At 43.4% G+C, this 21,088-nt stretch overlaps 1 protein-coding gene across 2 annotated transcripts in view; it reads left to right on the top strand.

The window, feature by feature from the left end:
* LOC112265630 (serine/threonine-protein kinase ULK2) overlaps positions 1 to 21,088 on the top strand; it is a 46,329-nt gene that overhangs the window by 13,598 nt on the left and 11,643 nt on the right. For both annotated transcript variants that reach the window (XM_024443146.2, XM_024443145.2), the window contains exons 4-14: positions 8,767 to 8,799; positions 13,322 to 13,358; positions 15,043 to 15,216; positions 15,647 to 15,720; positions 15,860 to 15,961; positions 17,242 to 17,300; positions 17,412 to 17,494; positions 17,610 to 17,660; positions 17,803 to 17,891; positions 18,281 to 18,449; positions 18,741 to 18,795. In XM_024443146.2, the coding sequence (XP_024298914.1) occupies positions 8,767 to 8,799; positions 13,322 to 13,358; positions 15,043 to 15,216; positions 15,647 to 15,720; positions 15,860 to 15,961; positions 17,242 to 17,300; positions 17,412 to 17,494; positions 17,610 to 17,660; positions 17,803 to 17,891; positions 18,281 to 18,449; positions 18,741 to 18,795 (926 nt within the window). The remainder of the gene's footprint in view (positions 1 to 8,766; positions 8,800 to 13,321; positions 13,359 to 15,042; positions 15,217 to 15,646; positions 15,721 to 15,859; positions 15,962 to 17,241; positions 17,301 to 17,411; positions 17,495 to 17,609; positions 17,661 to 17,802; positions 17,892 to 18,280; positions 18,450 to 18,740; positions 18,796 to 21,088) is intronic.

Here is a 21,088-nt window from a genome sequence, read left to right as displayed (position 1 = left end):
CTCTCTCCCTCCTGTCTCTCTCTCTGTGTGGGCCTCTGCCCAGCCTCTTCAGCTGTTCTGGCTTGCACTACATGCACCGGGTCACTCAGTTTACCCAGAGAGCTGTAAATGATAGGGCTTGTGCAACAACCACCAGACAGAGTTACAGCATTGTCCTGGCGGGGGCATTGGGGCACCCTCCCCCTCCCCCTGACTGACTAGGAAAATAGTTGCCATTGTCGGCAAGGTCGCTGTTGTGAGACAAATACCTAAGACAGCTGCCACCCTATCTTTCCAATAGAAGATAGCAGGTGCTCATGCATCTTTGCCCTCATTCCTGTGGATGTTTATGGAGCCCCGGTTAAAGGTGCAATATGCATAAATCGCTCCACCATTTCATCCAAACGCAGTAAAAAATAATAATTCAATAACCAAAAATAATGTATTTTCAACTGTTTGAAGCTGGTGTTCAAAACCAATAGTAAAAGACGCTAAATGTAACTCAACAATAGGACACATAGAAATAGAACACACAGAACCGATTTATACAGCTTCCTAGACTTGCTTTTATTGAGTGACAGATCTATAACTCACATTTATATGTGAATTTGGTATGGTTGCCCAAAACGTTAAATATTGTAGCTTTAACATTTAGCAATGCCTAGCACGGGGGTAGGCAACTAGATTCAGCCACAGGCTGATTTTTTTTTGTGTGGGGGGGCGGAACATAATTATATTAATTTGACACTGCAAATTGACCACAACTAAGCCCAAAAAGAGATTGTATTTGAAAATAACAATTTCATACCTTATTTGAATTGAGACACGATCACATATTTATTTGTGGGAATACTTTGGAACAGGTATTTTTTATTTGCGGGAATAATTGGGATTTCTGCAATTTATATATTGCACCAGGCTGAATTCCTGGTATTGCTGAATAAAAAAATAAAAAAATGTTTTTGTCCAAATGGTAAAATAACAAAAACTAGACCTGGCATCTGGATTCAGATATAGGCCTAGATATTAGCCTGTCCTTACTCCTACTCTTCAGTCTTAGTTGAGGTGGAGGGCCGCTAGTGGTTATCGATGCCACACCCCTGAAAGGCCAATTAAGCAAGTGTGGTCTGTTTACAGTCGACAGTCATTAGTTGAGGGTAGGAGGACTGTCACTGTGTGTTTGTAAGAGTGTGAGGTGGTGCCTCGTTTTAGAGAAGGCTGCTTGAAAGGCCCGCTTCACGGTAAGGGCTCCTTTAGATCTAAATGTTGGCAAAACATATAGCCTATAGACCATCATTTTTGTAGTATACAGTATACCCTATGAGGGCTATGCAAAGACCTCCTCACTCTCTCTCTCACACACACACACACACAGAGAAATCACTAGCACACACACAACTACTCTATCACGTACACACACACACACACACACACACACACACAGTCACACACACACAACAGTCATTAGTACACACACACACACACACACACGCGTGCTCTCACACAATCACACTGTTGCTATTCCTGGTCTTCTGGCCTACACCACTGTGTGCTAATACCTCCGTGACACATTAGTGTGAATGTGGTCTCTAACCATGCACTGACTAGTTTCACACACATTCTTTGTGAACCCCTTTGTGTGTGAGATTTCCGACTGTTTTTATCTCCTTCTGCACGTATTGGAAGTCTGAAACCAACGTCTGATAAATGACTCAATATAACTCATTAATTAGAGTGTTTTCAGAAAGGAGTCATGTTTATAAAGCCAGTATAGGAGTAGGGCTGGGTGACGGGAAGGTTTCAGAGCTTATTCTGATCCTGAGGTGTTCTGCTCATTAGGCTTCTGTCATAATAACAGGCCTATGCAACACTAGCTAAGCTACGTCTGTCCCTGCTCTTCCTTATGGAGCTATTAGCATTAAGCGGGAGGGAGGCAGCAGTGTGATGCAGGGAACAGTAATCACAGAGTCTCTCTCCAGGCTGACACTGCCCAGACTGTACAGCATGGCTCGGTACATACCTGCTATTTCATGAAAGGTTCACTGCAGAGAGTGTGTGTAAGTGGTAGACCCATAAGGCATTGAAATGGATTCGAGACTATCTTGAATTGGCATCTTTGACACTAGCCTGGTACACAGCCCACACTGATTCACCAGACATGAAACTGGAGAGGTTGACCAATAAGAGGCACAACAAAAATAGAAAGAAGTAGGTCTACAGGTTAATTAGCATTTTTTTTGTTAGTCATCATACATTTTATTTATCACACGCGCACAGCATACAGAGCCTAGTTTGAGGAGCGGAATAGCCTACAACCTGTCAGTCAGCAAGAGAGTAGCTCCTCAAAAAGACTGCAGGCTACTGGAGTGAAACCTGCTTTTGTCAGCCCAGTCATTGTGCAACAAATAACAAACGCTAAATGCAATCGCGTGTTAACTTTGGTGCCAAGATTAAAAAGGATCTATTTTTATTTCTTAATCTCAACTGGTAAACCGTGCCTCCCATTCGGATGGATGCCTGTCGACCGTTGACTATCAGACGTGACCCACCACTTTGCAATGTCCGCTTGAGGCAGTGTAATTGTTTACTTTACTTCAAATAATGTGGCATATCTTACCTTGCTTCAAAGTAGCTTTGCGAAAATCCATCCACAGAAACGTGGTGGCAATTATTTTCTAAAGACTTCCTCATGCCATTAATCAGCATTTCTCTCCTCTTGTATTGGTTTTCATATCAACTTTCTTTCGTTGTCAAGAAGCACAATCTTAGTCATATTAGCAACCCATCATAGTAGTTGCTATTAGATGTTCATCTCTGTCACATATGGAACTGCTCGCATTAGGTGTGCTGTTTACAACTGTGTCTTCCCCATAATGCATTTTGGTAAATGTTTGAAAATGACATTTTATTAGCTGCTTCATTACAGGAGTTGCATGTTGAATACTAAGCTACAGTCTTTTGACTGGAAGAAGATAGGCTTGATATATATGTTCTATTAAGCTCTCAATGAAAAATGTCTGGTCCTTGTATGCATGCATAGTTTTAGAGGAAGAGGTGACGCGAGAGGTTTCACTCTCACCAAAATCTCTTCAAAATAAGTCCAATGGGTTTCTATGGGGTTATTTTGGGCCTAAGCTTGTCGTCTGCCTTCTTGCCTTGGGACGATTACCATTGTTAGGGCGGAAACATTATCTCTTCATTATATACAGATCTCTGATAGTATTTTCTGTCGGTCACGTCATTTTACTGTTTGGATTATTATTTATTTTTACTGGTTAATGAGGGTCAGTTAGTGAGCAGTTAAATTGACCAACATGTGCATCCCTAGAAAGAAGAGAGGCAGGGTAGGTGGCGGGTTTGATTATGAAGTTGAAAAGTCATGCGTCTGTGAGGTAGTCCCGTGGTAAAAGCTTTCAAAACCTCTTCTGAACTCTGGTAGAACACTGTATTCCAGTATCATCGAGAGAGTGTGTGTGTGTGTGTGTGTGTGTGTGGAAAGAAGGGGAGGTAAAGTGGGGTAAACGGGGAGGGGCTGACTTGATAAAATAAGGGGTGGACTCTGGGCAGTAGAACTTATCCTTGGCGCACATTGGAGATTTCAGGAATCCTGTCGGTCTTCCTAGAAAACTGTCTGCCCCTCTCTATTCCATCATCTGGCTTTTCTTTACAGCCCGTTAAATGGCTTAGAACATTCTCCATACTGTAGCAGTTAGCAACTCCCTCCCAGCACACTCAAATCTCCCACACACATACTGCTTTTACATAAGATTAATGGTATTTAGTGTGTAAAACAAAGTGGGCAATGTTTAAGACCACCTTACAAACAAGCCCCTTTTTACCACAGTCTTGCCTGCATAGCCTTTATACCTCCCATGCGCATGCCAGGGATGAATGGTAGTAGTAGTGTGGAGATCTTGGTGGGCATCTATTTTCAGAAATCCAATGAAAATCCTTTATTATTTTGTTTAGGCAGGTCCTTATCAAATCTATTTTCTAAGGAATAGCTATTTTGAATTTAATTAGGCCAATGTTAGTGGTCTGTGCAGCCATGGCTGAGCCATCCAAATGAAATCAGTAGTTGGTATTTTGTTCAGTTAAACTGAAAAGACCCACTTCCCTGATCACAGTCATATATTTTATATTAAGAAAAATATAATGTAATATAAATAAATATTCTTCCCACACAGCTTAGATCATGGGAACATGTGGAACCACTGTCATTTTATTTTTTTTAATGCAAGCCCATGCTATTTTTATCCACATTTCATCTCTTTCCTACCCTCACTACACTTTGTTAGGGAGCAGGTATAGGGTCTTCATCATACTGCTAAAAGAAATATCAATCCTATTTTCAAAAGCATGCAAGTCTGTTGTTCATATTTCAGAACCTATGCAGGCTTTTGGAGTTGGCTATACGCGATTGAGCAAAATAATAGGCCTACTCTTGATTTAGGCAATATCATTGCATGCTAAATGTTTCTGATCAGTGATCGATGCGTAAACAAATAGATGAGCTGACCACCTGTTACGCAAGCCTCTATGAAGAGGGAACGCAACACCCTGCTACAACTAAACTCTCTGTGAAGCAAAAAAGGTATGGACTGTAGGTGCGAGTAAAAATGACAACAAGCAGAATGTGGTACCGTTTACAAGGACTTTATTCCTTTACACGGTAATATGGGGAAAGGGGGCTGGACGGAAGCAAAGAAAGTAAATCTCAAAGCCCCCCCCCCTCTCCTATCTTACCTGCCTACCCACTACTTACCTAATTTAGCATCACCTGGTGCCCTAACCAAAATACAAGGGGTGGTCCGCCCAGGTCTTACCTAGTGTGCCTAGACAGCGAATATGCTACGGGTATATGTATGCCCGCGGGCCTCTTGCCTAAGCACTCCCTAGGTGCCTTCCCCCCTGGGAACAAATGAAACAGAATATTAAACAATTTCACAAACAAACTAAGAGACATCAAATAAGTTCTATCTGAGCAACAAACTCACAAAACATACCAACTCTCAGCAATGAACTCCCAGCAAAATCAACCTCTAGCAAAATCTCTACAATGACCTCCCAGCAAATCTCTCTAGCAAATCTACCTCCAGCAAAATCCTCTACAAAAAAAAATCTCCTGAACAGAACACTGGCTTTTATATAGCTTCTGAAGGAATGGGTAATTGGAGACAGCTGTGTCTTGACGAGGGGGCGGGGTCAGCTCTCCAATTTAGCCCTGGAGTCGACCAAGGGATTTCAGAGGGATTTCAGGAAGCCATTTTCCTGAAATAAACACATGCAAATACACAAACTACAACACATAATCTGGGGAACGTAACACCACCTCCCCTTATTTTCCCATCCACAAACCAATTAACCAAATAGCCTATAGTAATGAAGATTCAATGACACTAAATCACATTGATTGATTATCAGACAAGCCAGTGAAGTCGCAGATTTTTGGTTGGGAGTAGGCCTAGGATACTAAGCGACTAACAAGTGGATTAGTTTTCTCTTCACTCGCAAACTAGATAAGATGGCAAAATGTTGTAATAAATGAGCCAACTAGACAAGATGATGATGAGCAGCATTCACCTCAACTTAGATGACATTTCCCTAGCCTAATTGTAGCCTAACCAATATCCAAACGAAGGTTCAGTCTGACATAGATGTCTGACATAGATTCATCTATCAAGATGAGCCCCCACACTTGTCTCAAATCAGAGCGATGGCGCTGTCCCAATCAAAATGGTGCTGAAATTATCATCTAGTTGACCACACGCAGGTAGGCTATTGCTTAAAATATATTTCAAGGATGACTTTGGGAGTTTCAGTAAGCAACCATTTGATACATGCCTTCAGATGCATTAGCCTACTTCATTCCAGTATTTTCATCATTCAGTCATATTTATTCCCACTGTCATTATTTCTGGATCCATCCCATTGTGGTTGTGTTGTGCTAGAGGCATCTAATTTCTTTAGTCAATATTTTCCTGACATTCTTTATTGTACAGTACTGTCTTTTCTATACTCCTCTGCCTTGTTTTGGCCTAAGGAGAGGGAAGAGGAGCAGGATACCTCTTGTTAGTTGGCCTAATTTCTGGATACTCGTGACCTAAAACGGTGATTTCATGGAGAGACATTGCCAGGTTGTATCCGATGTGATGCCTTTGCAGGACATTAGGTTCTCCCACAGGGACAGTCTGTGCCCTTCCACTGTGACTAGATCACCTGTGTGTGTGTGTCTGTTGTGCACATGTGTGATGAAAACACCAACGGGTCCCGTGCCACCACTAACAAAGCAGTATGTCCCCTGCTGCCCTAAGGGTTCACCCAGTTTCAAGTTATAATCATCATAGCATGCGTCATATCACCACAGTGTCTGTCATAGGGTGTGACACATATGTATCTAGCGTGCAGTAATATTAGACTAGGCTAGGCTTGGTTCTCAGAATGCTCTTTGCGTAACAGATGCGTGCCGGGTGGATTTCCAGTCCACATATGGAACCCTATTCTCTACAGTCTTCAGCAATTTTAAACTGAGCCAAGCTGGCCCCCTCCCATCTCTTCTCCCTCTGTTACCCCCCCCCCCCTCCCTTAATTCTTATGTAGCCCAGCACTCATGGAGTCAATCGTGTGACGCAACAAGCTCCTGCACGATTGACTCGATTGGCACACTGAGAATACGTTGTTGTTTTGGCCCGGCTCTAGAGTGGCTGGCATTCTAAAAATGTCTGAGGTGGAAAATGCTTGGGGGATGTTTTGAGTTTCCCTCAAGACAGCAACATTTCTTCGAGCTGATGTAGTACACTTCCTTCCAGTTTCCTAGAAGAGCATCGATCAAAGCTTGTTTGTGGCATAACTCTGGCTGGATCACCTGGTGACTCTGGTTTTCCATCTAGCAAGTGGATGGGAATAGAAGGATTGTGAAATGCTTTTATAAGTGGAATATGACTGCCTGTGCGTGTGGGGCTGCTGATGTTAGATAGCAGGAAGCAGAATTGTTTGTGCTGCTGTTTTTGTTTTGGCGTATTCCTTTTGAGGAAGGAGGGTTATGTAGAATAACCCTGTTGGCAGGTTTTGTATGTGTCCAAAGTCCAATTCTTTAACAGATAGTGTTTTGAGTAACATTACATTCTGACTCATTGGGTGTCTCCTCTCTTGTGGTAAAAATGTTGATAATAGCAACAGCTGTAACCATCCACTGCCTTAGAAAATACAGAGTGTCACTTAGTCTAGATTTGCACCATGGAAGAGGTTTTGGACTCTATTGTAGGATAGATTTTATGGTGGCATAGACGGTTCATTTTCAACCTACTGAGGGCTGGAGATTAAAGGGGGTGAGGCTGTCCTATATTTGTACCTCTCACATATGTTACCCTCCTCCTCCAGGACAGTGTACAGCCTGGCCAACTCCCTTCTTTCCTTTCCTCCTATTCTTCCTCTCCCAGTCCCCATCCCCCCCCATCAACCAGTATAGTGCAGGGGCTGAAAACGGCTAGTCCCCAGGCCAATACCAGCCACCACACACACACACACACACACACACACACACACACACACACACACACACCCGACCGATCAGAGCAGATAGTGGTGGTGGGGTCTCCCCTCCCCCATTTCTACAACCCAACAGCAACATCCTTGAAATCCAGTTTCCTAGTATCCACAGCCATGAGCCAATGGGATTGGTCAGTGAGGAAGGGGCCCAGCCAATAAGCCTGGTGCAGGCTGACAGGTCAGCTGACAGGAAAAAGCTGAAGTGGAATTAATGGATGGCTTGTTTTCAGAGCAAAGGCAGTGGTTTTTGCTCTCCAATTGGAGACCTTGGCTGAGAGATAATTAGAACCAGAGTAATGCAGTCCAATAACTGACTAGTATGGCTGTTGGTAGTCAAGGAATTGATTTTCTGAGACCCTTTGATTTGTTAGTATGGCACACAGAAAATAATGACGTTAAATTGTTTTGAACTCATACACTGGTTAGAGATTAAAGAAGCCTTTCATGTGACAGGCTATTTCCTTCACCGAGAATCAATCATGGAAAGGGGTTTGCATGGTCTTGTCACAAGAAACACTTCTGGATCTAATCATAGATAGCCTACTTAGAATGGCGCTGAAGGGATTGGAAAATGTGTGACGACAGTTGTTTTTTTTATGGTTGTTGTTAACTTCATGCACATGGCAAGCTGCTCGATCTGCCACATGATGCAGTACCCTCAACCTGACACCACACACACACACACACTCCTCCAAATACATGTGAGCTTGCTTGCTTAACCTGGAGGCCTGATTTTGTGTTACTTGGCTCCTGTCCAGCGTCTTCTTAGCTCCTCCATCACCATGTTGGCAAGGTGTCCCCTATATCTGTTACATTACCCAGTTCCCTTGAACCCAATAGCCACACACACACACACACCAACAATCTCAGCTTGACCCTGCTGTGTAATGAACTCCATTTCCCTTCAAGAATGTAGACGGTAGCACGACACAGCTTTGAGGTGAGGGGTTCACTAAGGATGGCACCTTTTCTTTGAGGTGTGCCAATTTGATCTTAAACCCATGTCAGTCGCACAGTGTGAGATGAAGGATGAGGGCGTCAATGTGTCTGTAGATTGGAGGGAATCCTATTCTCTGTACTGTACACATGATCCATCTGTACAGTATGTAGACTATATCTGTCTGTATCTGTACATACATGTCAGTCTGTTTGACGAAGCTGGTCCTCTACAGTAGTGGATGTGACAGGTGTTGTGAGAGAGATCACTCTAACCCATGTTGTTTCTCTCCTCTCATTCAGGAAACTCCCAACTCTGTGTTCCTGGTCATGGAGGTAGGTGGTGTCACACTGTCAGAATGCAACCTCTTCTGCTGAGCTGCCTATAAGCTGCCAGGGTCTCTATCTTTGTGTTGATACCTCTCTGCTCACACTCTCTCCATGTGCCCATCGTCATTTCCTCAGTCCTATGAGAGGCTGCAAACCCAGTGTGCTTCTGTCCTCGCTCTGCCTCTCCTCTCTCCTTCCCCTTCTTTCTCTCTCTCCCCCCTCCCTCTCATTGCTCAAGGCCACAAAATTCCACAAACCGCCTGAAGGAAAAAAACAAACTGTCTGCCACCTTAAGTAGCCCTCAAAAAACATACCTGTACACTCACACCCCGCTTTCGAGGAATACTGTTAACCAAGAACAAACTGTGTTTGTTTGCCTTATATTTAGCCCTGAAATACTTATTCTGCCCTTCTCATATTCAAGCTGTTGTTAAGGTAACTGGCTGTGCAAGGTGTCTTGGGACCCTGGTACCTGTTACCGTGGCCTGCCTGGGGTGTTCTAGATGGTTGTGGTACACAGGGCTGTTATTCTGAGAGCCACGCTGACATTAAGGAGGCAGGGTCTCCTGGCACAAGAGAAGAAACAGACAAATCTGGCTTTGTAGCCTCTGAGCACCATTCAACCTTGATCGTATAGATAAAAGGCTGCTTAATCAATACTAGGCTAGCATGAATACTAATCTGGCTGGTGTTTGCCAGACTGCCTGTTTTGCTTAGTAAGAAAGGCTTGTCTTACGCAATGGTTAGAGAAGGGAGCAGATGACTTATTAAGCAGTCACTTATTAAGCAATCAGCGCGCAGGGCTCACACTCCAGTCTTTTGGCAGCGGTTGAAACACATTAAAAATAATACTGTTTTAAGGGAAACAATGCCCTTTTAGCTGCAACATTGACTCTGCTTTGCTTCATACTGAGTCTTTTTATTTGAACAAACATTTGTGTGCAGTGTACGTCATAAATGATTGTCCTCACACAACTTAATCGGATAGATTCACTAGAATAGAATTATGGGCCCTTCAACCATTCAAGGCATCCCAAACTTTACAGCAATCAATGTGGACACCCCCATAATAGTGAAATATATTGTTACCCTACAATTCTGTGGTTATGGTGTACCCCTAAGAATGTGTTATTGAAACCCTGCTCAATGCCTCTGCTGCTTGCAGTAAAAGGATGGACATACACACAGAGCATCCATCTTCCTGTGTCTCATGTCAATAAGGATCTGAGCTGTAATTGATTTTCCTGTTCAAAGGGTAAACAACATGGTGTGGTAATAAACTGAACTGGAGTCAGATCCTACCAGTCACTGTGATAAGGCAGAAGCTCTTTAAGGCCAGATCAAACCAATGCTTTGGTCAGAGGAAGCTTCGGTAACCAACAGGATTTCATTGGTGTTCTCACTGTGGTAGACTACATCCAATTTGCTGAGTAGAGTGTTGGAGGCTATTTTGTAAATTACATCACCGAAGTTAAGGGTCGGTAGGATAGTCCATTTTACGAGGATATGTTAGCAGCATGAGTAAAGGATGCTTTGTTACGAAATTGGAAGCCGATTCTAGATTTAATTTTGGATTCGAGATGCTTAATGTGAGTCTGGAAGAAGAGTTTACAGTCTAACCAAAACCTAGGTATATGTAGATGTCCAAATTAGAGGTCGACCGATTAATCGGAATGGCCGATTTAATTAGGGCCTATTCCAAGTTTTCATAACAATCGGAAATGGGTATTTTTGAACACCGATTTGGCCGATTTATAAAAAATATGATTTATTATTCTATCAAACAGCACTTTCGTGCCTTTTGCCAGCAGCTCTTTGCTGTGCTTCAAGTATTGCGCTGTTTATGACTTCAAGCCCATCAACTCCCGAGATTAGGCTGGTGTAACCGATGTGAAACGACTAGCTAGTTAGCGGCGTGCGCGCTAATAGTGTTTCAAACGTCACTCGCTCTGAGACTTGGAGTAGTTTTTCCCCTTGCTCTGCATGGTTAACGTTGCTTCGAGGGTGGCTGTTGTCGATGTATTCCTGGTTCGAGCCCAGGTAGGGGCGAGGAGAGGGATGGAAGCTATACTGTTACACTGGCAATACTAAAGTGCCTTTAAGAACATCCAATAGTCAAAGGTATATGAAATACAAATGGTATAAAGAAAAATAGTCCTATAATTCCGATTTATAACTACAACCTAAAACTTCTTACCTGGGAATATTGACGACTCATGTTAAAAGGAACCACCAGCTTTCATATGTTCTGAGCAAGGAACTTAAACGTTAGCTTTCTTACATTTACTTTCTTTTCCAACACTTTGTTTTTGCATTATTTAAACCAAATTGAACATGTTTCATTATTTATTTGAGGCTAAATTGATTTTATTGATGTATTATATTAAGTTAAATAAGTGTTCATTCAGTATTGTTGTAATTGTCATTATTACAAATCAATTAAAAAAATCTGCTTTTTTTGGTCCTCCAATAATCCGTATCGGTATCGGCGTTGAAAAATCATAATCGGTCGATCTCTAGTACACATATTCTAAGTCAGAACCATCCAGAGTACTGATGAGGGTGCGGGCAGCGATCGGTTGAAGAGCTTGCATTTAAGAGCAGTTGGAGGCCATGGAAGGAGAGTTGTATGGCATTGAAGCTCGTCTTGAGGTTTGTTAACACAGTGTCCAAAGAAGGGCCAGAAGTATACAGAATGGTGTCGTCTGCGTAGAGGTGGATCAGAGAATCACCAGCAGCAAGAGCGACATCATTGATATATACAGAGAAAAGAGTCGGCCTGAGAATTGAACCGTGTGGCACCTCCATAGACTTCCAGAGGTACGGACAACAGGCCCTCCGATTTGACACACTGAACTCTATCTGAGAAGTAGTTGGTGAACCAGGCGAGGCAGTCATTTGAGAAACCCAGGCTGTTGAGTCTGCCAATAAGAATGTGGTGATTGACAGAGTCAAAAGCCTTGGTCAGGTCGATGAATACGGCTGCACAGTACTGTCTTTTTATCGATGGCGGTTATGATATCGTTTAGGACCTTGCGCATGGCTGAGGTGCACCTATGATCAGCTCGGAAACCAGAATGAATAGCGGAGAAGGTACGGTGGGATTCGAAATGGTCGGTGATCTGTTTGTTAACTTGGCTTTCAAAGACTTTAGAAAGTAAGGGCAGGATGGATATAGGTCTGTAACAGTTTGGGTCTAGAGTGTCTCCCCATTTGAAGAGGGGGATGACCGCGGCAACTTTCCAGTCTTTAAGGATCTCGGACGATACGGAAGAGGTTATAACAGGCTAGTAATAAGGGTTGCAACAATTGCGGTGAATAATTTTAAAAAGAGAGGGTCCAGATTGTCTAGCCTGGCTGATTTGTAGGGTCCCAGATTTTGAAGCTCTTTCAGAAGAACATCAGCTATCTGGATTTGGGTAAAGGAGAAATGGGGGAGGCTTGGGCACGTTGCAGTGGGGGGTGCAGAGCTGTTGACAGGGCTATGGGTATAGTCAGGTGGGAAGCATGGCCAGCCGTAGAAAAATACTTATTGAAATGATCAATTATCGTAGATTTATCGGTGGTGACTGTTTCCTAGCCTCAGAGCAGCTGGGAGGAGGGGCTCTTATTCTCCATGGACTTTACAGTGTCCCAGAACATTTTGTAGTTTGTGCTATTTCTGTTTGTGTATATTGGTTCCTAACTTCCCTAAAAAGTTGCAAATCGCGGGGGCTGTTCGATGCTAATGCAGTACGCCACAGGATGTTTTTGTACTGTTCAAGGGCAGTCAGTTCTGGAGTGAACCAAGGGCTATAGTTGTTCTTAGTTCTACATTCTTTGAATAGGGCATGCTTGTTTAAGATGGTGAGGAAAGCACTTTTAAAGAATGACCAGTCATCCTCTACTGACGGAGTGAGGTCAATAGCCTTCCAGGATACTCTGCAGGCTATCTCTGCAGTAGATTGCAACTCCACCCCCTTTGGCAGTTCTATCTTGGTGGAAAATGTTGTAGTTGGGGATGGAAATGTCTGAACTTTTGGTGGCTTTCTTAAGCCAGGTTTCAGACATGGCTAGGACATCAGGGTTGGTGGAGTGTGCTAAAGCAGTGAATAAAACAAACTAATGTTAACATGCATGAAACCAAAGCTTTTACTGTTACGGTTCAACTAACTAAACTGGAAAATGGCGGACAGACGGGGTAGATGCTAGCATAAATTAGCCTAACCTTAGCTCCCCTCTGTTTCTCTACTTTTCTCTTCCCTGCTCCCTTGCACATTTTCTCTAACTCTCTCATTCTTTTTCTTGGACTACTCTCCCTCACACTCTGTCCTTCCTGCTCTCTGTGTTGACTAATGCCAGGATTAACAGAGATTGTCAGTACTGATAACAGCACAGCCATTCATCAGATTTTAATTGATGAATGGGCTTTGTGGTCGCACACAAACACAAATACACATACACACACACAGCTTGATACTGCTAATCTGTGTTGTTCTTAGACAGCCTGCTAATAGAATGGTTTTGTTTGTATTGTTCCTCCCCACAGTACTGCAACGGTGGCGATCTGGCTGACTATCTGCAAGGTAAGCATCACACTAATCTCAACAGACACTGAGTATTATTCATCAAAACAGAATAACTAGCGGTGGAGAGGAGTGTGGGTACTTTTGTGTCTCTATCTGCCGTCTGTCTGACTGTTGTGTGTTCCCAATGCGAGGGAATGTTGTGTGTTCCCAATGCGAGGGAATGTTGTGTGTTCCCAATGCGAGGGAATGTTGTGTGTTCCCAATGCGAGGGAATGTTGTGTGTTCCCAATGCGAGGGAATGTTGTGTGTTCCCAATGCGAGGGAATGTTGTGTGTAGGAGCCAACACAGTGATATGACACAATGGGTTCCTTCTTTAGCACCAAGGTCAGCATAGCTGAGTCTCAAAGGTCACTCCTCTCTCATAATGCTTCCCAAGAAAGCACCAAGCACTGAACGTCTTAATAAGATGCTGCTTGTGGAGGTCTGCATGGTATATCGTGAGGGCCAATAAAATCAACATCACCTCAAGGCACGGTACAGTGTCTGTACCTCTCTCTTCTAGCACGCAGTCACACTCTCCCCCTTTCTGTTGCGGTCTCTATTTCTCTCTCTATTTCTCTCTCTATTTCTCTCTCTCTCTCTCTCTGGGTTTATATATATATATATATATATATATATAAACCCTCATTGTATAATATTGTCACACAACCATGTTATTTGATTTAATTACACAACTTTGCTGCGTTTAGAAGAAGTTGTCACAGTTGTACTTTAGAGAGTGTTGTTAAATCCCTGATTTAATGTGTGTAAGCATGGTTAGATTGACACAAGATCCATTGTGATCATAATGGTTTGGTTTACTCTTTAGAGACCCAGGAATCCTCTAAACTAGCAGCTCACTGGATTAGCTAATGTTATTGTTTCACTGCAACCAGTACATGCAGGACCAGACACACTCCACTGCCTGACCTCTTATGCTAACTACAGTAATCTTCATTGTTAATACTTTAATTACTTAGGCTGCTAATGTTCAAACAATTACTACTCTAATCGGTTGTGCTTGCATAGAAGATGTAGACTACTTGCAGAATAAGCCATTTGTACGGGTTGCTTTCCCTTGGATTCTGTGTGCAGTTGTGGTGACGGAGCTCTCCCAATGCATCCTGATGTAGAAGTTTTAATGCATTTCTCTCATTGATAGAGGTGCATCTAAATCACTTAACTGTAAGCTGAGGCAATCTGTAATGCAATACATTAGGGAGATGGAGATATTGAGTGTGTATAACTGCTGGCAAATGTTTGGTATGGGTCCCATGTGGCTCAGTTGGTTGAGCATGGTGCTTGCAATACCAGAGTTGTGGGTTTCGTTTCCCACAGGGGGAATGTATGAAAATGGATGTACTCACTAATGTTGCTCAGGATAAGAATGTCTGCTAAATGACTAAAATCTCAATCTGAAAATGTAATGATTGGTGTGAGTGAAACATTAGTCTGTGAAATAGTTGTAAAAAGTTGTCTCTATGGCCTCAAGACTAGTGCATATTGGGTGGATAATGTCCTTTATAGAGTTTCTGTGCATTATGGGTATTGTAGTTTTGTATGAATAAAATATGCTGATAGCCAGTGTGGGTGTAGTAGTCTTTTACCACTACATCCCTGGTCATCATACATTATGTGCCAATACATTTCTACTGTGTAATGAAGGATTGTGGGTAAGTGGTTTTTCTCTGCTCTCCCTAGCCAAGGGGACACTGAGAGAAGACACTCTGAGGGTGTTCCTCCAGCAGATATCAGCAGCAATGAGGATCCTCAACAGTAAAGGCATCATCCACCGAGACCTGAAACCACAGAACATCCTGCTGTCATACACCAGCCGCAAGAGATCCAGCATCAACGGCATCCGCATCAAAATAGGTGACTGACCAACCCAGCCCCTCAAACACAACACACACTCAGTTAAAACTAAGCTAAAACTTCAAAAAGACAACTATCCCTTTAATTCTTCATAATGTTTCTATGATATAAATACTGTGTGTATATATAGAGATGGCCTATCCATGAACTGTTAGCCATCATATGATTTGTCTTATTGTCTCACAAGTGTCATATCAAATGTCATATATCACGATGCACCACAATGACAGCTAGCTAAGGTCATGATTAGTTGTTTTGAACCCTACAGCTATATTTAGTTTGCACAGTGCTATTCCCTCAAGGTGTGGTGACTCATGTTGTGTGTTGCGTTCCCAATTTCCTAGTGTCTGAGAGGCCTGGTAATGGGAGTCGTGACACTCCGACAATAGTAGCTATTAATAACACAGACTGATGGCCTTCTCTCTTTCAGCTGACTTTGGCTTCGCACGATACCTCCAGAGCAACATGATGGCCGCCACGCTGTGTGGCTCCCCCATGTACATGGTGGGTGGGTGCAGGTGTGCGTGTGTGTTTAGTGTTTGTGTGTGTAAGGGTGTCATGTCTGCAATCTCTTGTTCTCCGGCAACCTGCAGCTGGAACGGTCCTTTCAGAGCGTGACCTCTAACCTCTGTCCTCTAACCAGGCCCCAGAAGTGATCATGTCTCAGAACTATGACGCCAAGGCAGACCTGTGGAGCATTGGAACTGTCGTCTACCAGTGTCTCGTAGGGAAGCCCCCTTTCCAGGTAGGATGGAGAGCGAGAGAGCAGCATTAAACTGTGTGAAATATCAAATAAAATTGTATTTGTCACATGTGCGGAATACAACAGGTATTTCTTTCCAGAGAAATCCTTACTTGCAAGCCCTTAACCAACAATGCAGTTTTAAGAAAATACACCCCCCCCAAAAAAAAAAAAAAATTAAAGTAAGAGATAAGAATAACAAATAATTAAAGAGCAGCAGTAAATAACAATAGCGGTGCTATATACAGGGGGTACCACTACAGAGTCAATGTGCGGGGGCACCGGTGCAAAGGTAATTGAGGTAATATGTACATGTAGGTAGAGTTATTAAAGTGACTATGCATAGATAATAAGAGTAGCAGCAGTGTAGAAGGGATGGGGGCAATGCAAATAGTCTGGGTAGCCATTTGATTAGCTTTTCAGGAGTCTTATGGCTTGGGGGTAGAAGCTGTTTAGAATCTTCTTGGACCTAGACTTGGCGCTTCGGTACCGCTTGCCGTGCAGTAGCGGAGAGAACAGTATGACTAGGGTTGCTGGAGTCTTTGACAATTTTTAGGGCCTTCCTCTGACACCGCCTGGTATAGAGATCGTGGATAGCAGGAAGCTTGGCCCTGGTGATGTACTGGGCCGTATGCACTACCCTCTGTAGTGTCTTGAGGCCGAGCAGTTGCCATACCAGGCAATGATGCAACCCTTCAGGATGCTCTCGATGGTGCAGCTGTAAAACCTTTTGAGGATCGAATGACCCATGCCAAATCTTTTCAGTCTGCTGAGGGGGAATGGGTTTTGTCGTGCTCTCTTCACGACTGACTTGGTGTGCTTGGACCATGTTAATTTGTTGGTGATGTGGACTTGAAACTCTCGACCCGCTCCGCTACAGCCCCATTGAAGTTAATGGGGGTGTGCTCGGTCCTCCTTTTCCTGTAGTCCACAATCATCTCCTTTGTCTTGGTCACTTTGAGGGAGAGGTTGTTGTCCTTGCACCACACGGTCAGGTCTCTGACCTTCTCCCCATAGGCTGTCTCATCGTTGTTGGTGATCACGTCTACGACTGGTGTTAGAGTCGTGCCTGGCCCTGTAGTCGTGAGTGAACAGGGTGTACAGGAGGAGACTGAGCACGCACCCCTGAGGGGCCCCCATGTTGAGGATCAGAGTGACTGCTGTGTTGTTACTTACCCTTACCACCTGGGGGCAGCCCATCAGAAAGTCCAGAATCCAGTTGCTTCCCATCAGGAAGTCCAGAATCCCATGTCACTCTGTTCTCTCTCTGTCTGTGTCTTTAGGCCAACAGTCCTCAGGACCTGAGGATGTTCTATGAGAAGAACAAGTCGCTGCTACCCATGTAGGTCAATAGATGATAGGATTTAGGAATGATTTAACTATCTGATCGAGGCCTTTTGGGCTGAAAATCATGTTTTTACCTAGAATGTGTGTCTGTTCCTCTATTACTTAGCATCCCGAGGGAGACGTCTCCTTCCCTTTGCAACCTGTTGCTAGGCCTGCTGCAGAGGAACCAGAAGGACAGGATGGACTTCGGTCAGTTCTGACATCACGTCCCTTCTAGAAAATAAATGATTTAATACTTAATGTTTGTTATCTATAAATTGTACATTACTTCTCTAACATTCACACTTCTGTCTTGTTGTTTCAGATGCGTTTTTCAGTCATCCTTTCTTAGATCCAGCGTCTGCCATCAAAAAATGTGAGTAGATGGATGAGAACTTCCTTCATCAATAACGGGGAAATACCTGTTGTGGTGTCAGAGCTGTATTGTGAGGTGGTATTGATGTTGAGAGCACTTAGGTCTTGTGTGAAAACGTGTATTTGTATGTTATTTTCTCCAGCATGTCCTGTTCCAGTACCCAACTGCCCTAGCGCTGTGACCGACATCACATGTGGCAGCTCACCCTCTGTTCGCTACAACTCCCCTGCCGTAAGTTCATCCTGATTGCCTATACACCTCATAGTTGCATTCCACACCCAGTGGGTTTATCCGTACCTCAAGGCATAGCACCACACCTCAGTACTCAGCGCTTAACAATCTAGACTTTGTATAGTAGCTCAGTGGGAAAATGGACAAACTGAGTTTCCCAGGGATGTACTCTTTCTCTCTGTCCACTGTGATTGCATTATTCTGGCAGTCTACATAGCCCAGTCTGGCACTAATTGAATTGTACAGCCCAAGCCCTCTCTCTCAATTTCTTTCTCTTGCCCTATCCTCCTAACACACACACACACACACACACACACACCACCTACCCCCACCAACATAAACACACCTTTTGCTCACTACAACACACACATACCCCTTCCCTTCTTCAGTCTCTCCCAGACATGCAGACCTTACCTGAGGACTGTCTTTCATCGCCCCCCCTGGGCCCTCCAAACTACCTGCAGCTGTCTAAGGAGTCTGGGGGAAGCACCAGCAGCAAGAACTCCTCAAGCGACACGGACGACTTTGTCCTGGTGCCACACATCTCCACAGAGTCTTGTGAGTCTGCAGGAACACACACATGCAGACATGCACACACACACTGGACACTTGCTACTCCTTATTACACTAATTAGGCCTACTGACAACATTACATGTACACTGAGCACCTACGTACACTCTTAGACTAAGCACCTGCTATAAAACACACACTGAGCACCTACTCACACTTGACACACACAGTTGACCAAATAGAAACACATTTTGAGTGGCAGTATGGGTAGTAGGTTCATTCACTTATGTGCCATGGTTTATACTCTTGTCTGTTTGGCTCACTTCCCTCCTCCTCAGATGACCAGCCAATGGGAGCAGTGGGGCATCGGCCGTCTGGAGAGTGGTGTGGAGGGTGAGTGTAACGTCATCAACTTCAGCTCTTAGCATACATTCAGCTAGTGTGTGTGTGCGTATTTATGTACAGTACCAGTCAAAAGTTTTGACACACCTTTTCATTCAAGGTCTTTTCTTTATTTGTACTATTTTCTACATTGTCGAATTGTAGTGAAGACATCAAAACTATGATGTAACACATATGGAATCATGTAACCAAAAGTATTAAACTAATCAAAATACATTTTATATTTGAGATTCTTCAAAGTAGCCACCCTTTGCCTTGATAACAGCTTTGCACACTCTTGGCATTCTCTCAACCAGCTTCGCCTGGAATGCTTTTCCAACAGTCTTGAAGGAGTTCCCACATATGCTGAGCACTTGTTGGCTGCTTTTCTCTCACTCGGCGGTCCAACTCATCCCAAACCATCTCAATTGGGTTGAGGTCGGGTGATTGTGGAGTCCAGGTCATCTGATGCAGCACTCCATCACTCTCCTTCTTGGTCAAATAGCCCTTACACAGTCTGGAGGTTTGTTGGGTCATTGTCCTGTTGAAAAACAAATGATAGTCCCGTTAAGCGGAAACCGGATGGGATGGCGTATCGCTGCAGAATGCTGTGGTAGCCATGCTGGTTAAGTGTGCCTTGAATTGTAAATAAATCACTGACAGTGTCACCAGCAAAGCACCATCACACCTCCTCCATGCTTCACGGTGGGAACCACACATGCGGGAATCATCCGTTCACCTACAGTACTCTGCATCTCACAAAGACACAGCGGTTGGAACCAAAAATCTCAAATTTGGACTCATCAGACCAACGGACCGATTTCCACCAGTTTAATGTCCTTTGCTCGTGTTTGTTGGGCCAAGCAAGTCTCTTCTTATTGGTGTCCTTTAGTAGTGGTTTCTTTGCAGCAATTCAACCTTTAAGTCCTGTTTCGCACAGTGTCCTCTGAACAGATGTTGAGATGTGTCTGTTAGTGAACTCTGTGAAGCATTTATTTGGACTGCAGTTTCTGAGGCCGGTAACTCTAATGAACGTATCCGCTGCAGAAGAGGTAACTCTGGGTCTTCCTTTCCTGTGGTGGTCCTCATAAGAGCCAGTTTCATCAGAGCGCTTGATGTTTTTTGCGTCTGTATTGACTGACCTTCATGTCTTAAAGTAATGATGAACTGTCGTTTCTCTTTGCTTATTTGAGCTGTTCTTGCCATTAATATGGACTCGGTCTTTTACCAAATAGGGCTGTCTTCTGTATACCACCCCTACCTTGTCACAACACAATTGATTGGCCCTAATGCATTATGAAGGAAAGAAATTCCACAAATGTCTTTTAACAAGACATCTCTGTTAATTGAAATGTATTCCAGGTGACTACCTCATTAAGCTGGTTGAGAGAATGCCAAGTGTTTGCAAAGGTGTAATCAAGGCAAAATGTGTCTACTTTGAAAAATATCAAATATATTTTGATTCGTTGAGCACTTGTTTGGTTACTACATGATGCCGTATGTGTTATTTCATAGTTTTGATGTCTTCACTATTATTCTACAAAGTAGAAAATAGTAAAAAATAAAGATCAACCCTTGAATGAGTAGGTGTGTCCAAACTTTTGACTGGTACTGTATGTATGTATGAGAAAGAAGTGTTCTAAAGATGTCCAACTCTTTGTTGTCTGATTTGGGCCGGCCACCATTTCAGAAAGGAACATGCAGCATGTCCCTGCACCTCCTCTGGTTATCCTTGGAGCACAATATCTAGATGACCTGACCTAGTTTCTCTGTTGACTCCCCTGGGCTTGACTGTGTTGCACCATGCTCATTGGAAATCTATCATGTTTTCACTGTTGACTTGTTGCGTCATGGAAATGTAACTTAAGGATTAATAAACAGTCTGTTTGACCTGTGTCCCTAAACTGGGATATTTCAGGAAATGGGCAAAACATTTTTTTATGTATTTGAGCAATTAGATTTATAGCATGTTAGACAGATCTAACAATGATTGTCACAAAACATAATAAATATGTGTGGTGGATGTTGACAAGGACCAAGATTAGAAATAGACTGAGGAGCTGATGGACATATGAGCCAGTCTGCATGCTGGTATTTCAGCCCCAGATATCAGGTTTGTGTGTGTGCAGTGACATGTGTCCGTCAGCTGTGAACGGGCTCTGCATGAGTAAGTGCATTCTGTCTACTCCACATGGACATTTCAATGTATAACTCTACTGGTGTCATCTCTGTCAGTCTTCAGAGCAGCTGTGTTTTGTTAATTTTATACCCCTTAGTCATAAACTACATGATATTGGTGTCTGAA

This window comes from Oncorhynchus tshawytscha, linkage group LG13 (assembly GCF_018296145.1).
Source record: "Oncorhynchus tshawytscha isolate Ot180627B linkage group LG13, Otsh_v2.0, whole genome shotgun sequence".
NCBI classification, from domain to species: Eukaryota; Metazoa; Chordata; class Actinopteri; order Salmoniformes; family Salmonidae; genus Oncorhynchus; species Oncorhynchus tshawytscha.
This window is presented reverse-complemented; position numbering and strand designations above follow the sequence as displayed.